Source organism: Paramisgurnus dabryanus, chromosome 7, assembly GCF_030506205.2.
Source record: "Paramisgurnus dabryanus chromosome 7, PD_genome_1.1, whole genome shotgun sequence".
In the NCBI taxonomy this organism is placed as follows: Eukaryota; Metazoa; Chordata; class Actinopteri; order Cypriniformes; family Cobitidae; genus Paramisgurnus; species Paramisgurnus dabryanus.
The window spans coordinates 11,018,160-11,035,039 of NC_133343.1; the positions used below are offsets into that span (position 1 = coordinate 11,018,160).

Sequence of the window (16,880 nt, forward strand, 5' to 3'; positions counted from 1 at the left end):
GCTGTGAGTTACGCCTCCTGAGGCCGATCGGAAAAGTGAATCACTCAGGTTTCTGTCCAACAACAATGTGAACGGCGGACGTGCGACACATCGGATTTCCATTCCCTGAACAAAAACGACAATTCAAATCTCAGAATAAGCTTTTGTGTTTTTGTTTTCGCACGAGAGTTGTTTGGAGAAATCAAAGGTGCACATCAGATGCGAAACTTTCATTGGGGACTTATCTTAGTTTCACAGTATACATTTATTATACGTTTAATGTACAATATTCGTTCTCATGATACTATAATCCATACATTGTCTCAAATCTTCCTTGTAGCCTGCACTCACATGGAACTGAATTTCATGCAAAATTCCAAAACACAACATTATAATTTATTTTTAACATTAACAATTATTATACTGTACATGCAAAATAATTTTAAAATGCTTTTAAATGTGCTACTCTGATAACCAGTAGCCTTTACAGCTATATTGTTTATGACATCATACAAAATAACATCATATTTTTTTAAATATTAACTCTAAAAATGCTGGGACATTTCAATTCATGATGGGTCAAATATAGACATTTTCCAGGTTCGTTTAAACCAGTGGTTGGGTTTATCCATATTTTAACCAAACCATCGGTTGAAACAACCCATCATTTTTAGAGTGTAAGACTAGTTTGCAGTCAGTCAAATAACATAGGTATAGTGCTGCTTTATGCCTCCTGGTAATGATTTTTGTGAAATGTTGAAATATTGATGCAAGATAATAACAAAAGGAGCTTGCAGAATATTCTGCAAGTGGAAACAGGTGAATTTTGTTTTGTTATGCTTCCTGTCTCAAGACAGTTTCATTCATTCAGTTTCAAGCATTCCCCATGCATCCTCTTGGCAATGCCTCAAAGACTTAATTTAGCCACGAGGACGCTCACCTGTTGTGAGTTTTCAGCTGGCCCTTGTTTAGCTTTATGTTCAGACAAAACACAAGGGCTATTGTATCATGTGGCTTATAACTGTAACAGGCAACAAGGAAACTTGATTAGATTGTTTAGAAGTATTAATGAATTTGATTGTAGAGACAAAGGGAGTAGAGGTTAATGAATGAATTGATAGATGTTCATTAATCAAACTGGAAAACATTATTAAACTTCCTCTAACAATGTGAGAGAGTTGATTGAAAAGTGATATGCTAGTTAAATGTGACTGTAAAGAAAACATCCAGCGGAAAATGCTGAATCTTTGCCAGCATTATTTTTTGATTCGGTGAATAATAGACCAGTGTGCTTAAACACGTAAACACATGGAACACCTGCCTAAACAATACACATAATTTCTGAAACCATTCAGCACCGAAACGGAGGAAATACACACACATGGTAAAAGGTAAAGGTAAATGCACATGGATTTTTTTTCCATTATAACAGTTCACACAATGACTGCAACTTTACATCAGGCTCTGCTTAACAGCATTAAACAATTGGTCAGTACTCTCTTTGGCTGGCTATAAGATGGAAACCATTAGGTCTTTGTGAGGATGCATAGAAATCCAGCAGCTTAAACACATTTGGTTTTAGTTAGGGGTGTAGTCAAACCGAGACATGTTCCAAATTAAAGATGTTAAAATAGACTTTCCATCTTATTAAGTTTTCACTAGAGTCTATTCTTCGTGACTCACTATATAAACTAAGAAGGAGAGGTTTTCATGAAATATCACTATATTTGGACCTAATTACTTTGATGGTTTATCACAGCCTGTTTATAAAACAAAACCTAGCTCTAATTTCTGACATGATGACAGTTTACTTCTGGTTCATAACAAATTCATAAACACACAGCTCCCATTTTATCCTAGCAATATAATCTGTCTCTCATATTAGAAAGTGGAGACAGATCATATAGCACTCTTATAAAAAAACTATTGTCCATGTTTGGACCACCAGGAAGGTAGACGACAAGGACTAATGATGCAACCATTGATAAATAAATTTCACACAGCACTTCAACAGTCTGCGCCTACATACCTTCCTGCCCACATGCTCCTTTTGACTACTGAATTCAAACAGTAGCCTATATGTCGCAGACTGCAGATAGTACAAGCAGAGCAACAGAAACGTTAGAACAATTCTAAAGTGAGAACAATTGTTTCTAAACGCGCTGCGTCAGAAAAACTTGCTTAACAAATGGCAGAACCGCTTCATACATTGAATGAGCTGAGCTACGCAAGCGTGGCGTTTTGTTGCGCAGCGGGATGCCAAACAAGAGTTTGTTAGTAACAGAGGCTTGACATGTCAGATAAGATAAGAAATCGATAAAAATGACTACCTATGGCTATTGAGAATCGTATTAAGCGGTGTAGTTGATAGAGTATTGTATTCAGTTTTACAGTGTCTCCGCGCAGCGCGCGTGAGATGAGTCTTCCATTTAGCAGCTCAGTGAAGTGGCTTTGATCTCGTTGCCATGGGAGCTGTCAGAAGCGCAGCGCCAAACGCGCGGCTTGCTGCAGCCTGTCCAGCGTTAAACTAGCTTAACTAATTAGAAATACTTAGCTTATAAATATTAAATGGCTTACCGGTCGATTAGCTAACACTCACGTCTCGATAGCGGCGAAAGAATACTATATATTAGAGGAATATTTTGGTGTAGGTGGTGATCTCTCACAAATGCAGTACTATCTAAACTGCACATGAACCTGTAACTGTTTGGATTCACTCCAAGGATGTCGCACAGGTGAGTAATAACCGCCCTTTTACCGCATTTCACTGTGAAACAGGAATGTCAAAGTGTTGCCAAAAACTTGTTTGTGTTTATAATTAAGAAAGCTCGTGTAATGTCTGGGTATAACATGTCTGTTTGCGTGAACTCTTGATCACTTCACTTTAGCATGATGTAATTATAAAAACAGAATAACAATTTTTGTATAAACTTAAATAAGCAAAACTACGTGAATATGCAAAACAAGAGATGTGCAAAAGTTCGCAAACAAACGCCTACTACTAGGAGAAAGTTCACATTGTATTGCAGTTCCTATGACAACATACATCCCAGCCACTGGTTTTGTCCTCGAACGGGAATCATTCAAATCAGCTTTGGTGTAGGTTGAGGCATCCTAGTTTCCCTACCTACACCATTAGTTTTCTAAGGCAGTGCATTTAATTAAGTAGAAATGCACACATTGAAAGTAGGCTACTTTATAAATTCCTCAAAAATGCATAATCTGGGGAATTTTTCCTTAATCACTCTAAAAAACTGCTATCATGGTTTTATGTTTGTACATTTTTAGTACTTCTTCATTTATAGTCTGTCAAATTTAAGATATCTCTAAGAGGCAGCTCTCTTTTTTTTGTAAATGTTCTTTTACAATCACCCCTATAACCTCCGCCCACAGTTCCTCCCCAGATCCCCTCACCCCCTCTCCTGCTCTAACTGTGCCGTCCCCTCCTTTGATTTTGCCATCCCTACAATTTGAGTAGCTCTTGGCAGTGCTAATGCCCAGAGGGGAACAATACTGTATGGCCCTATAAGAATAAGAAAAGAAGGTGGTTTCACCCTTGCCATGAACTCTTTTAACAATCACAAAAGGAGCACCCACTCACAAGCGAGTCAAAGAGGTCAGAGGACATCTTTGGAATTCGTGTGTATTCATCTTTAGAAGGGTGAAAAAATAATGTTTGTCAGGGTTTTTCTTTCATTCTGTGTCTTGATATGCTGACTTCTGGCGAATTCATTGCTAATGTCGTGGTTTCCCACATTCAGCTGCGATGTCAGTCATGGTAGAGCTGAAAAGTTCACAGCCCTGCTAATTTTGGCCTGAGGGTCCTAAAATTAATGATTGGGAAAACTTTCCTAGAGGGCAGGTGCTCTCAACAGGTGTAATTAGGCCTGTTAACAAGATCTACAGCAGACTTACATGTCTGTCTTGATTGAATTTCAAAGACAGGCTGTCTTGCTAGGAATGGAATAAAAGGAATAATTTCCCACAATTGATTAAAAATTTATAATTTTTTGATCTCATGCCATCCCAGATGTATATAACTTGATTTATATAATTCCAGTGGATTAAATAGTGAAATGATGGGTTTGTGTAGAAAAAACATTAACATTTCAAACTTTTTAAACTGTAGACATTGCCTTCTGGGTAACTCGCATTACTAAATATTAAAATATTTTAAAGTATTTATTTTTTTAAAGAAAACATTTAATAATTTTATCAATCTCATAAATCGATTCCCTTTTCTTTAGTTCATACGGCCGAATGTGGGCTGCTGCTCAGGGAGCCCTGGAGAACCTTTTGGAGGATGAGTATCCAACAACGCAACTCCGTCCTCAAAAAGATCGCCACCAGGTGTTTCAGACGCTGGCCACTTTCTACCTCCGCTACCTAAAGATATTTTGTTCCCTGGAAGAAGTTTATGATCAAATTGTTCACCCACAGAAGAGAAGTGTGGTGCGCCAGGTTCTCCAGGGGGTGATGGGAAGACTTGTAGAGCTGAAGAATGAGATGGTGGAGCTGGAGTACTCAGAGTTTCACTATTTTGATGACATATTGCAAGACTTCAAGATGACACCTGTGAGTGGTAAAATAACGCTGAATAGAATATATATAATAGTTAGATCCAGAGTGGGTCTAGAGGGAATTTGAAAGAGTTGGCCTTGCATGTGATTTAAGTGCTCAATGTCAAAGTTAATTTTTGGCAACTAAGCCTCTTGTTTTTCTCTGAATTTAGTGGAAGCTAATTGGGGTCACCAGTGCACCGGTAATGCACTTTAGCCACTTGCACATGTGGCCCGAGGGCTATAATGGCTGAAAATAGTTTGTATCTTATTTTTAGGAGGACCTCGAGGTGCCTATTCCCCGTTATTTTGTAAGGGAGAGAATAAGGGCACTAAAAGAGAGAGAGAAAATGCTGACTCATATTTTAACATCAGGAGGACATCAGGAACATTCAACAGTGAGTGCATCAAAGTGCATGTCAAATCAGATGTATTAAAAGATAACTACACTAATATTCAAAAATGAGATTCAAATATATTTTGTAACACATTACAGTAAAAACACATTTAATAATAGCGTGTGATGTAGTGTGTTTCTGGTTCAGCAGGCCACTGTCCAGTCCATGTCTGTGGAGCGAGCCGTGTGGTTGCTGCAAGTCAGCGAACGAGCTCGGCAGGGAAGGCTGAGAGCTCATTTCATGGAAAAGATTCGGCAGGAGGAACAAAGACTGCAGAGGGATAGTTCCAGCACAGACATTGTGGACCCTGATCTGGCAGCCACGTGCATTCAGAAGGTATACACTGTACAGTAGCATCATTCATCATTCAAACTACACATTCAGGATACTTAACAGAAAATGCTATTGGCAAGTAAGAATCAGTTTTTGAATTATGTTATGATCCCTGCAACACCATACATATATCATTATAACCATCAATAAATCATAAATATATGAAGGGGTGGTTGACAAAGGGACATGGCCTTGACTCAAATTTCTTGCAATCATAAAGTTATTATAGCTGGCACTGGATAATATTTTGTCAATTTAATACAAATGCAGGTTACAACAATACTACATGTACCCTAAACATTGCATAAACATCTGATTAAAAGGTTCGTTTACATGTACATTCTATATAATCCGAACGCCTGCGCAAGCACGCAGCCTGTGTTGCCAGATTCGCATAGCCCAAATTTGAACTTGATCAAAATACGATCTAAATTTACATCCGATCGACCTCAGTCATATTGATTAAGGTGTTTACATAAAGGCTTTTGAATCCGATTGAGCCATCAATATGATCACAAACACATTATTTTGCTGCATTTAAACGTAACCACTGGGACGGACACCCTTTTGCACCGAAAGAGTTCATAATAGCAGATTAGAAGTACAAATTGGTATCAAAGAGTGACAGTGCATACTAGTGTAAGTAAGGATATATGTTCTTTCAAATATTGCATAATAATTTTGATACATATTTGAAAACACAAATATGCATGATCTCTTTTTTTACATAAAATTTCACATCAGATTTCCCATTATAAATATTTCAAAATAGTTAAATATAAAAAGACAGTAAAAATGTCATGTCATCTGCCCCATTATACGAATTTCAGCACCAGGACATCATACACAGGACCCAGCCTGATGATGACTGTGCGTGAACTTGGATGATGTGCTCAGGCCATCTCCTATCACAGTCATCTGTTCTTTTTCAAAGCACTGTAAATGTCACGCAAGCTTAAAAGATATATGTCCGACTCATCTGTGCGAATAATGTAGGGCCTTTGGCAGGAGGAAGGAGATTAGCATTGTTGTGTAAGGAGGAAAGGAAAGCATTCCTGGATTGTAGGTCTTCTTTTTCAATACCATCCTAATCATGAAATCTGAGCTCATGTATCCTGACGTCTTTTTGAGTGAGTGTTCGCTACGGTTGGTGAACCCAGACATTGATGTAGCCTGAAAGAGATAGCAGATATGATTTGAAGATCTAAAGTTTTGAGAAATGCAGGTGTGAAACCGACATTGCTGAGTGAAATGGTAAAACAGAAAAAAACACTATATGCATGGAAGTCCCTAAAGAACCTTTTTAAACCTAGTTTAAGCAATTTATTTTCAAATAATGTAGCTTAATACATAAGTATTTTCTATTGTGTTGGAATGTCATGGTGCATGGGATTACAGGAGTTAATAAACAGATTTTGGGCTCTCACAATACATGGGTGGTTCAGTGGGTCTAATCTGCTATAGCTCAGAGAAAAGCAGATTTCTAAAACCTTTGAGACATAATCTCCGCTCTACTCAGATAGTCTTTGTTGTTGTTTCAGCATAAGAAGAAAATCTTAAAAGAAATCTTGGGACTAATTGAAAATCCTTGTTTGCATTCTCCAAATATGGGCTACAAGCAGAGCCTTAAGATTGATTTGGCTCAATGTTAATGTTATCTAAATATGAACCTCCTTACATTTCTCAACGACTAACTGAATGATGAAGTTTAATTTGTCAGACTTAAACTTGGTATCGAATTTGTTAAATTTAGGTGTTAAAGGCTATTGCGCCATTGTAAAGGCCCTTATCTTAAAGTCCACTGTAAATATAGAATAATGTTTACAAAATAACACAGAACAGATTAATGTTCTTGATGTCAGAGTTATTCTGATAATATCACTTCTGGTATGCATCCTCAGATTTGTTTTTTTCTGTTTTGCCTGCAATAATCATATTTCTTTGCTCTAACCCGTACTGTAGGTGTGGCGAGGGTACCGAGACAGGAAGAGGGTCAACAAGGAACGTCTAGAAGAGATGATATTTCTAGGAATGGTAAACACTTGGATTCTCTGCCAATGTACTGTTTGTGAAAAACATGTTCTTCCATGAATTGTTTGATTGCTGTTGTTTGTGTACATTTTTCTAGTACACAATGTTCCTCTTTTCTTATTCTTCGGCAAACATGGTTCTAAACTTTCTGTACCCTTTCTCATAAGTCTGATTGTTTTCTGCCCCAGATACCAGCCCAGCATCCGACACCCAGCCCTGCCCATCTACGAGCCCAGCAGGTGAAAGGCAGAAGGCACAGGGTGCAAGAGGAACATGAGGCTGAGTACCAGAAAGCCCTGGTCAGCATCAAGGAGTCTGTACAAACTGTGGATGGACCCGATATTAAGGAAACCCTGCAAGAACAAATACGCCAGTGGTTTATTGAGTGTCGGTAAGTTACACAGCAAAAGAGCAAAGCTAAAAATGCTTATTTTAAGAAAGCTTCATTAAATTGAGAAATTTGTCACTGTCTCAAAATGTTTGATAATAATCACCTCTATATAAGATGCTGTCTCTTAGACTTGCCCTTAGCCGATATCTCCTTTAGCTAATCCGCTTATTGGCTTCTAGACACAAAAGCTTTGAGCATCCTCCTCCAATCCACCTATTTTTCTCCCTAATTGTGAAGTGCATTCCGAGCCTGTTTCGTCTCTTCCTTTTGTGCAGAGGCTGGAATGTAAGCAGTCAAAGCGATGGTCACTTTTACCCAGGGCTGTTTATGCTAAGCTAATGCTTGTGCTATTTTAAATTGTGTGCGTAGTGTAGATTGAGACCGGGGTGATTAGCGCATTCCAGGCTGATTTACGGCCCGCCATCGCATGCTGCTGCCCATTAGCGTGGGGACAGCAGCAATAAGTCATCTCAGTTGGACAACACAAGGTGGGGGGGCGAGTTCAGTAGCTTTGTCTCTGTTTAGCCGCCCTTTTCTCCGGCCCCTTCCAGTGACCTTGCCAAGCTCCCGCTGGTTGTATACGGGATGTCTTCGATACCAGGTCAGGACCTGCAAGGTGAAATATGTTGGTGTGGTTTCCATGTGCTGATGAAGTGGAAGCGGTGAAGGACCAGTGAAGTAGTTGAACAGGCAGACATACGCACAGTGCTTGTATGATTTTTCCATCACCTTAAAGACCACACCATACAGTAGAGTACACTTACATATATTATCCACTTTTTGTAAACGTCCAGGTATAAGTTTTTATTCATGTGTGTTCCCTTGGTTCAAACCTTTTGCACTGCTAACGCAATGCTCAACCTCTGATATAGTACTTAAACGTATATGGGCTGTTGTCACCAAGCTTCAATTGACCTGCTGTGGGTTTTAGTGATGATGGATAGTTCACCCAAAAATTTAAAATACCGTATGATTTACTTACCCTGAATCCATTCGTGTCATCTTTCGAACACAATCAGATGAGCCTTGGCCATTACTGGAAGCTAGTTATTAAAGTTTATAAAGTTTTAAATATGTTTTTTTCCCACACAATTACATCGATTGCCCTCAGAAGGCCTGTATTATACCTCGCTGTGTGGATTACTCCTGTGACGGATAGATGCACTTGTTAGAGCTTCAAAATCAGTAGCACTATTTACTTTCCAATACATAGGCCCTGTCCCAAATGGCGCACTTCATGTGGACTTTAGGTCTCGTGGACTTAAATCGCGCGTGCTCGCTTAGTCTACGAGTCCGTAGGGTGTCCCATCTGTCATTTTTACGCTTCAAAGTGTGCTCATCAGCACCCCCTTTACCTCCTTGATGCGGTCTCCGGTGAAGCCCGCACTGCAGCAGGCTTCGCACACTTTACCAACCCAGAAGTCCTTGCGAAAGAGCAATCAGACCAATCCGACGACGGAATGGAGGAGTTCACACTGACGAGCAACTTCCCTTCCTATTTCCGGCGTGACGCTTGAGTCTGTCCCAAAACACAACTCCGGTGCACCCACGTGGACTCGCATCAAGGGTCCCTAAAGTCTGCACTCTATGATGTCATCAAAGTGTGGACTCTGAGGAGGACCACAAGTCCGGAGTGTGCCATATGGGACAGGGCCATTATAAAGCTTGGAAGAACTAGGACATATAACTCATATTGTGTTCTTCTAAATGATGATAGTCATATACATCTCGGGTGAGTAAATCTTAGGGTAATTTCATTTTTTGGGTGAACTGTCCCTTTTTACCTGTTTGTCTAAATACTCATGACACAATTGGTAAATTGACACTTTACTGTGACTCTTATCTTCTGTTTTTTTATTGCCCAGTGTTATGCCAAGAAGATTAGGGATCCACTCTTTACCCAGTATGGTTAGGTTTAGTTGAGGGTAAAATCTTGGTCAAAATCTGGCAATAGTCAAAATTTGGCACAACACCCGCACATAATGTGCATAAGCACAGCACAACACCAAGGCATTTGGCATTATCCAAGTCTGTTTGTGATAAAAACTAGCATGATATTTAGAAAAGTTCAGTGTTTGCTTTTCACACTCATAGAAGAGCCTGGAATGTGATTTTAAAGTGCAGGTTCTTTAAAAGGGACATTCCATGAAAATCTGACTTTTTCCATGTTAAGGTGCTATAATTGGGTTTCCATGCTTGTATCAACCTTGAAAATGTGATTAACCAATAGCTTAGTTTTGATAAACTATTCTCTGCAAGCATGTGAAAAAATAGATAATTGAAATTTGGCTCCCCTAGAAGGGTATAATTCAGCCTCCAACATCCTACAGAGATCAACTCAATTGCATTTTGAAGGACACACCCCAAATGACACATTTTTGCTCACACCTACAAAGTGGCAATTTTAACATGCTTTAATAAATGATCTATATGGTATTTTAAGCTAAAACTTCACATATGTGCTCTGGGGACACCAAAGATTTATTTGATATCTTAAAAAGTCTTGTGAAATGTCCCCTTTAAGTATGCACAGTCTTATAACATAGGTTTCCTGCTGAATAAAATTATATCTGATTTAGCGCTGAGTTTTGGTGTAATACAATCTATCTGTGTTACAGTAGTTAAGCTTTCAGTTTGGAGGTGAGTTTCAGTTGTGCTACTGATTACGTTAAGCTTATACTAGGCTCTTTCACCCTGTTATTCGAAACCTTCCCCAACTCCCCTGAGAAGTCAGTACTGGACCTGGCTAATGTAACCTCCCCATGTGTGAAGTTCACAGTTCAAATATGATTGATTTGTCTTTGTTCAAGCAAGCTGATTTATGTATCTGTGTGTTCACATTTACATAAAGTCTGTTACCTCATTTTAAAAACTCTTTTAAAGGACAAGTTCGGTATTTTAGACTTAAAGCCCTGTTTTCAGATTGTTTATGGTGAAATAGAATGGTTTTGACTGAAATTTCGACATTTGCGGCTGCCCTGAGAATTTTCGCGTGTTTGTGTTTCAGCTCAGACCTCTACAATGGGTTTAATGGTGCACTGGAACAATCCTTCCTAAAATGCATTAAACTTTCGTTTAAAAAGACATGAAACTCACCGAGTGGTCAGGGGTGTTCACTGGTATGATCACACAAAAATCGCTCCAAAAGACGCATTCCAACAGGTTTTATTGTAGTTTTTACCAACTCCATTGACTTGTATTAGATGTCCTGTGAGGTACGGTATTACTCCGCGCCGGGAACTTTGTTTCTATTCTTGCAATTGGCAAAGGCGGATTAGCGTCACCACCTGGGCTGGAGTGTCTATTATTTAAGCTCTAAGCGGAAGAATGTACGGGTGTGAGGCGTTTGGAAAAATAGGTCCACAAGTTAACAACGAAAGCTAAAACAGCTGTTGGAAAGCATCTTTTGCAGCGATTTTTGTGTGAGCATATCAGTGAACACCCCGACCACTCGGTGAGTTTCACGTCTTTGTAAACGAAAGTTTAATGCATTTTAGGAAGGATTGTTCCAGTGCACCATTAAACCCATTGTAGAGGTGTGAGATGAAACACAATCACGCGAAAATTCTCAGGGCAGCCGCAAATGTCGAAATTTCAGTCAAAACCATTCTATTTCACCATAAACAATCTGAAAACAGGGCTTTAAGTGTAAAATACCGAACTTGTCCTTTAAGTAATTGTGTTTCTAAAAGAGAGTTCTTATATATATTGCAATGGTTTTAAAGAAGAAATAACAAGTTTAAGAGTAATTTCTAGACTTCCTCAATGTCTCAGTAGAAATGGTAAATGTGTCCTTAATTTCTGTTATGTGTTTTCAGAGATGCAACAGGGAAGTTCCCTGACTTTCCGAGTGCTGAGGATGGAGGATCTGCATCCATATTTGCTCAGAAGACACCAGAACAGGTCATCACAGTGTGATAATTAAGATAATCTAGATGTCCATTAGATCTATCCAGATATAGTCTGTAAATATGTAAATGTTTTAAAGGTTGCTGCTGAACTCGCCGCTAAGGAAGAAGAGAGAGAGAAGAAGAAAAAGTTGAAGGGGGAAAAGGACAAAAAAGGGAATGACCGCAAAGAAAAGAAGAAAGAGAAGAAAGGAAAGATGAAAGGAAAAAAGGGGAAAGGAGATCCAGAGGTGGGGCCATGTCTTGATAAAAAACAGCCACTTCTATGTTGCACACAAGAAATCAATAAAGGCTTTTTAAAGATCTTTATCTTCAGAATAAAATGCCCACACACATTGAAGGACACATTATCTGAACTACTCATCGAGATTTGAATCATCTAGTCTGTTTATGGGAAATTGGTTTCTCTGTTGAGCGTTTTCATGTTTCTAAATTATTAATTTAGGCGTTTACTTCTCACTCCCAAGGTTATTTGCATTACAGTTAGATGAAAGCAGGTTTGCAGGCAGTGTTTAGCGTGTTCACCATTTTACTGATTTCCCCGAGGTGAGAAGCCATGGAATTCCCAGCTATTAACTGTGTAGAGTCAGAAGGAAGAATTGTGTAAGGGCTCATGACTTTATCCCACTTATTACACTGCTATATGATTTTGTTGCTTCAGTCATACCAGCCTGATCTCACGAGAATTCATATTTTACCAGTTGGCTAATTGGTATGAATTCATACGAAGTAAGTCATGCAAAAACGTATGATTTTCATAAAAGAAAAACAACGAAACCGAACCCCTAACCCCAATGTCACAGGGGTCAAGGCAAATCATACAAAACTTACAAATATTGTCGTACGAATAGGCCGAATTACCCAACACGTAAAATATTTATGAATTCTCATGAGATAGCATTGGTTATACAGAAACAAATCATTTAAGAATGCTGTGTTATATTAAAATGCATGTGGCTGCTACCCAGGCTCACGGTGTTTCGTGATATAGTCACGTAATTTTTATTATTATTATAATTATCACCAATTTCTGCGTTTTTTCTTGATAGTATAACGAATGTTTGTTTTCGTGTGATTATCACGTATTGGTTACTCTGCTTTTTCCTATTTTTAAACCATTGTTGCTTCGGTTTAGGGTTAGATTTGGTGCTTGCATTAAATGTCACTTTATATATTGGTTTATAGCATTTTTTCAGATTTATTTTTTATATGTTTCCTGGCGTTAGGGTTAGAGTTGGGTTTGGGTAGGGATGTAATTTTTTGTAAATCGAACCCTAAACCAAAGCGACAATGGTAAGAAAATAGGACAAAACAGTTGAGTAACCAATCACACGAAAACAGGAATTCGTTATACGATCACGAAAAAATTCGGAAAATCGTGTTAATATCACAAAAAAAGAATAAAAAAATTACGTGACTATATTGAAATTTAAGGGGGTGAGCATGGTTGAAGCTTCAAAAAGTACACCCATCCATCATTAAAATAAGTAGGTTGATATAATGGAATCTGAAGCTAAATTATTAACATTTTTATATTTTCCTTTACATATCTTACTTGTAGATTATATTAAGGTTTCCAACAACACATAAAACATTTATCATACCAAAGTATACTCATATTCTGATGCATACGCTTTGCTTCAGATGAGCATTTAGGTGTAAAAGTTTTGTTTAAATATCTATTCACGTCATCTGGGGAGTCTTAGGATGTTCATTTGTTAAACTCATCCACTGTCACCGGAAATATCTATGATTTAAGCAAGGCGTTCCTGCAGTTTTCCACCAATGTTTCACTCGATAACCTCTTGGCCCTCGCTATTTAAAACTCTTCCTTTCGTGACACGGGCAGTTTTTATGTCCTCCGCTACGACATCCAAATTTCCTTTGTTCCTATTTGGGTGTGTTATCTTTTAAGACAAAGTTAAAGTGAAATCAGTGATCTATTCGTGCAGGCAGTCTTTGTGATTTTGGCTCATGTACAGTTTTACGTTTTAAGTTCCCCAAGCTGACCTCTGAGCATCTGATTTTGGCCTGTGGTTACTGCGAGCCAGTCAAGTGGTCAAAATGCTCACTCACTATGATTGGCTGCGTTCTGGAGGTCTATAATGGAGCCTTTGTTCCTGCGCTCCCTCATAAAACCACCTGTAGTCTTCATTGAAGAACTGAAGTGCTGATATGCACTCACAATAAGCCTGAAGGACCGATCTGACCCTTTTCAAATGTTCACATCCTGTCTGAAAGCAAAGCCTTTCAAAAGATTGTTAAGGAATTTTGTCTGAGCTTTTATGTCGGTCTAGGTTAGAACTAGTTTAAATTTTCAAGTGCTACTTGTTAAAAAGTAAGGCAGTAACAAATGTGCATTCCATCACCGACAGAGTCCCAGCATAGAAAGTGAATGTTTAAGAGGTTTTCCTAAACTGTGGTTAGTAAATATTTACTAAACCTCCCTTACTGCTTACATACTGTTTTGTTGTACCTGACAAATTCAATTAGAGTAAAATAAATGAAACATGGGATATGGATTAATTTTGTTCCTGGTTCCTAGCCACAAGATTCTCAGATAAAAGCTGCTAAATTCATTTAGAGGTTCTGTCTCATGCTCCATGTATAACCATAAATCACTGCTCCATATTACCAGACACTAAAACTCCTTTATATTTTCAGATGAATTTCGGTCTCTTTTGGGGGTCATTAGATACTAATGGAGAAATGTGTTTAAAGGAAGACAGGTCATAAATATATCATGTCCACTGGCGTATTCCCTTTTGAAAACAGTCTACTTCTGTGCAGATGTAGTACCCTCACACCTGATGAGGGGAGATAATAATGTTATAGAAAACACACACAAGGCACGGAGCTGCTGCTTCACAAAGAGTCTGTGTATTTCTGACAAATCAATAAAACTTATTCAAATAATGCAACATGTGTCTCATTAATTATTTCACACAATACAAATAAACATGAGTGAAATATAACAGTTCACATTTTGTTATTTAAGGCAAATACATTAAAGTAATCAATTCAATTAAACATGAATAAATTCACTAAAGGTAATCTGAAAATGACAGTATTTCTTTAGCATCATCAGTCACGTGGTATATATTAGAAGAAAATAGAAACTTACATCAAACACTTTCTCTATTGTTTACAACAAGAGAATCATATTTCTTTTACTCTGTATTCAAACATCTCTTTTCATCATGTTGTTTCATCACACTGTTTATACAAGACAAGACTATAGATGAACATAAATGTATATAGTTATCTGATTTAAGTGTACATTTACTATTATAATACATTTTCAACTTCAATCTCCCTTTAAACCTTTATCATCTGTACTTATGTAATGTAAAACTTCATATATATAAACATAACATATTATTTTTAACACGTTATCTCAAAGACCACATGAACACATTAAAATGGCGCACGTGTTCAGTCTGAGTAAAATACAAGTTGAACGGAGCAAACTTTTAAAGTGCTAAACACAATAACTTTAACAATTTGAGCAATAACACTTTTCTCTGTGATGTTTTAACATCTTAGACACACATTTTTGTAACAGTCATAGTCCATACCTGATGAGGGGAGATAATAATGTTATAGAAAACACACACAAGGCACGGAGCTGCTGCTTCACAAAGAGTCTGTGTATTTCTGAGCAGCGCGCCCGTCTCCCCCTACAGGTCAACACTTGCAAGGAAAAGCAATCAAACACTGCAATCATCGATCAAGGCAGAACAAGACAAGATAATAATAGTTTCCACAAAGTAATTAATTATTATTAATGTTCTTACTCTCAGACATTTTTAATTCAATATTCAGACATTGTTGCATAAAATTTATAATTTTGATCTCCAAAAAATGTATAACACCACATATATTTCAACATTTTTGTAACCACCACACTCTCCCCTTCAAAACAAATGTCGTCCCGACATTACTAAAAAAAGCATAGTTTATTCAGATAGAAATTTGCTTCCGTTAGTGCTACAACTAGTGTATGGGCTGCATGATGCCTAATCATATTTTTGTTAGTGTGTTGGGGGTGTATAGTATATTGTCCTGGCTTTACAGCTCGTATATTTTTTCATGCCTTTACAGCTTCTCTAATGCACAGTCATTCTCTCTAGTGGACGTATAAATAAACTGGTGCATATGGTGGCATTGGATTAGTCCACTGGTTTAAGTTCAACGTTCCATATGGCACTGACTGAGGAGTTACTGGCGTTACTTGCTCTATATTGTAACATATGGGAGTACCCAAATAATCATAAGTAAATGTCTTTGGTGGTCTCCTTTCTCTTCTAGGCCACCGAGCATTCTGTCTTTCTCCATGGCTACTTATACTCTGCAAGTCATCCATGTCTCTCATAGTATCCAGTTCATCATGTTCATTCTCGGTAACACCTGTTTGCTGCTGATGTACTCTCTCATTTTCTGTTTGTATTCTTGCATTTTCTTTTGTCTCTTTACTAACTCTGTCTCTTTCTTTTTCAGGTTCTTCAGGCTGGACAGCAGGTAAGTTTGCAATCTCTAACTCAATGTTTTCTTCCACAGGTTGATTGTTTCCTTCCGCAGGTTGATGGAGCTGGACCTCAGGTAAGTGTGCATCTCTTAACTCACGGTTTCCTTCCACAGGTTGATGGTGCTGGACCTCAGGTAAGTGTGCATCTCTTAACTCACGGTTTCCTTCCACAGGTTGATGGTGCTGGACCTCAGGTAAGTCATAATAGTAGGCACATCCCTCATCCTCATCTTCTGAGCCAGAATTCTCCTTGACTGCATCAGCTGGTTTATCCATCTTTCTCTTGGTCTTTGAATGTGTGCTTAACTCTATTTCCAGCGGTAAGTAATCACACGGCAACAAGAGATTGCGATGAAGGACTCTTGACCTCCCTTTTCCACATTCTGGTTTCACTTCGTAAACAGGACCTTCTCCGATTCTTTGGACAACAGTGTGTATAGCATCTTCCCAATGATTGCGCAGTTTTCCTGTGCCTCCTCTGGGTGTGAGATTTCGTATAAGAACACGGTCGCCTGAGTGCAGCACTGAACTCCTCACTTTTCCTTCAAAGTTCCTTTTATTTCTTTCTGCTGATTTTTTTGCATTTTCCTTGACGATTTCATATGCCTCCTGCATTCCTTTCCTCCATCTCCTTACATACTCCTTATGGTCGTCAGTCCCTCCTTCTGGTGTTAAACCAAAGAGAAAATCAACAGGCAGTCTTGGAGATCTCCCAAAGAGGAGATAAAATGGGGAAAATCCAGTGACCTCACA

General features: G+C 38.3%; 1 protein-coding gene across 2 annotated transcripts in view; it reads left to right on the plus strand.

Annotated features, from left to right (window-relative positions):
* Positions 1 to 2,299: 2,299 nt before the first annotated feature.
* drc11 (dynein regulatory complex subunit 11) overlaps positions 2,300 to 16,880 on the plus strand; it is a 65,892-nt gene continuing 51,311 nt past the window's right edge. The window contains exons 1-8 of one of the 2 annotated variants that reach the window (XM_065240024.1): positions 2,300 to 2,714; positions 4,227 to 4,554; positions 4,817 to 4,936; positions 5,084 to 5,272; positions 7,232 to 7,303; positions 7,489 to 7,691; positions 11,510 to 11,594; positions 11,680 to 11,829. In XM_065240024.1, the coding sequence (XP_065096096.1) occupies positions 2,704 to 2,714; positions 4,227 to 4,554; positions 4,817 to 4,936; positions 5,084 to 5,272; positions 7,232 to 7,303; positions 7,489 to 7,691; positions 11,510 to 11,594; positions 11,680 to 11,829 (1,158 nt within the window). In that variant the 5' untranslated portion in view covers positions 2,300 to 2,703. The remainder of the gene's footprint in view (positions 2,715 to 4,226; positions 4,555 to 4,816; positions 4,937 to 5,083; positions 5,273 to 7,231; positions 7,304 to 7,488; positions 7,692 to 11,509; positions 11,595 to 11,679; positions 11,830 to 16,880) is intronic. The other variant, XM_065240025.1, reaches the window with a different exon arrangement.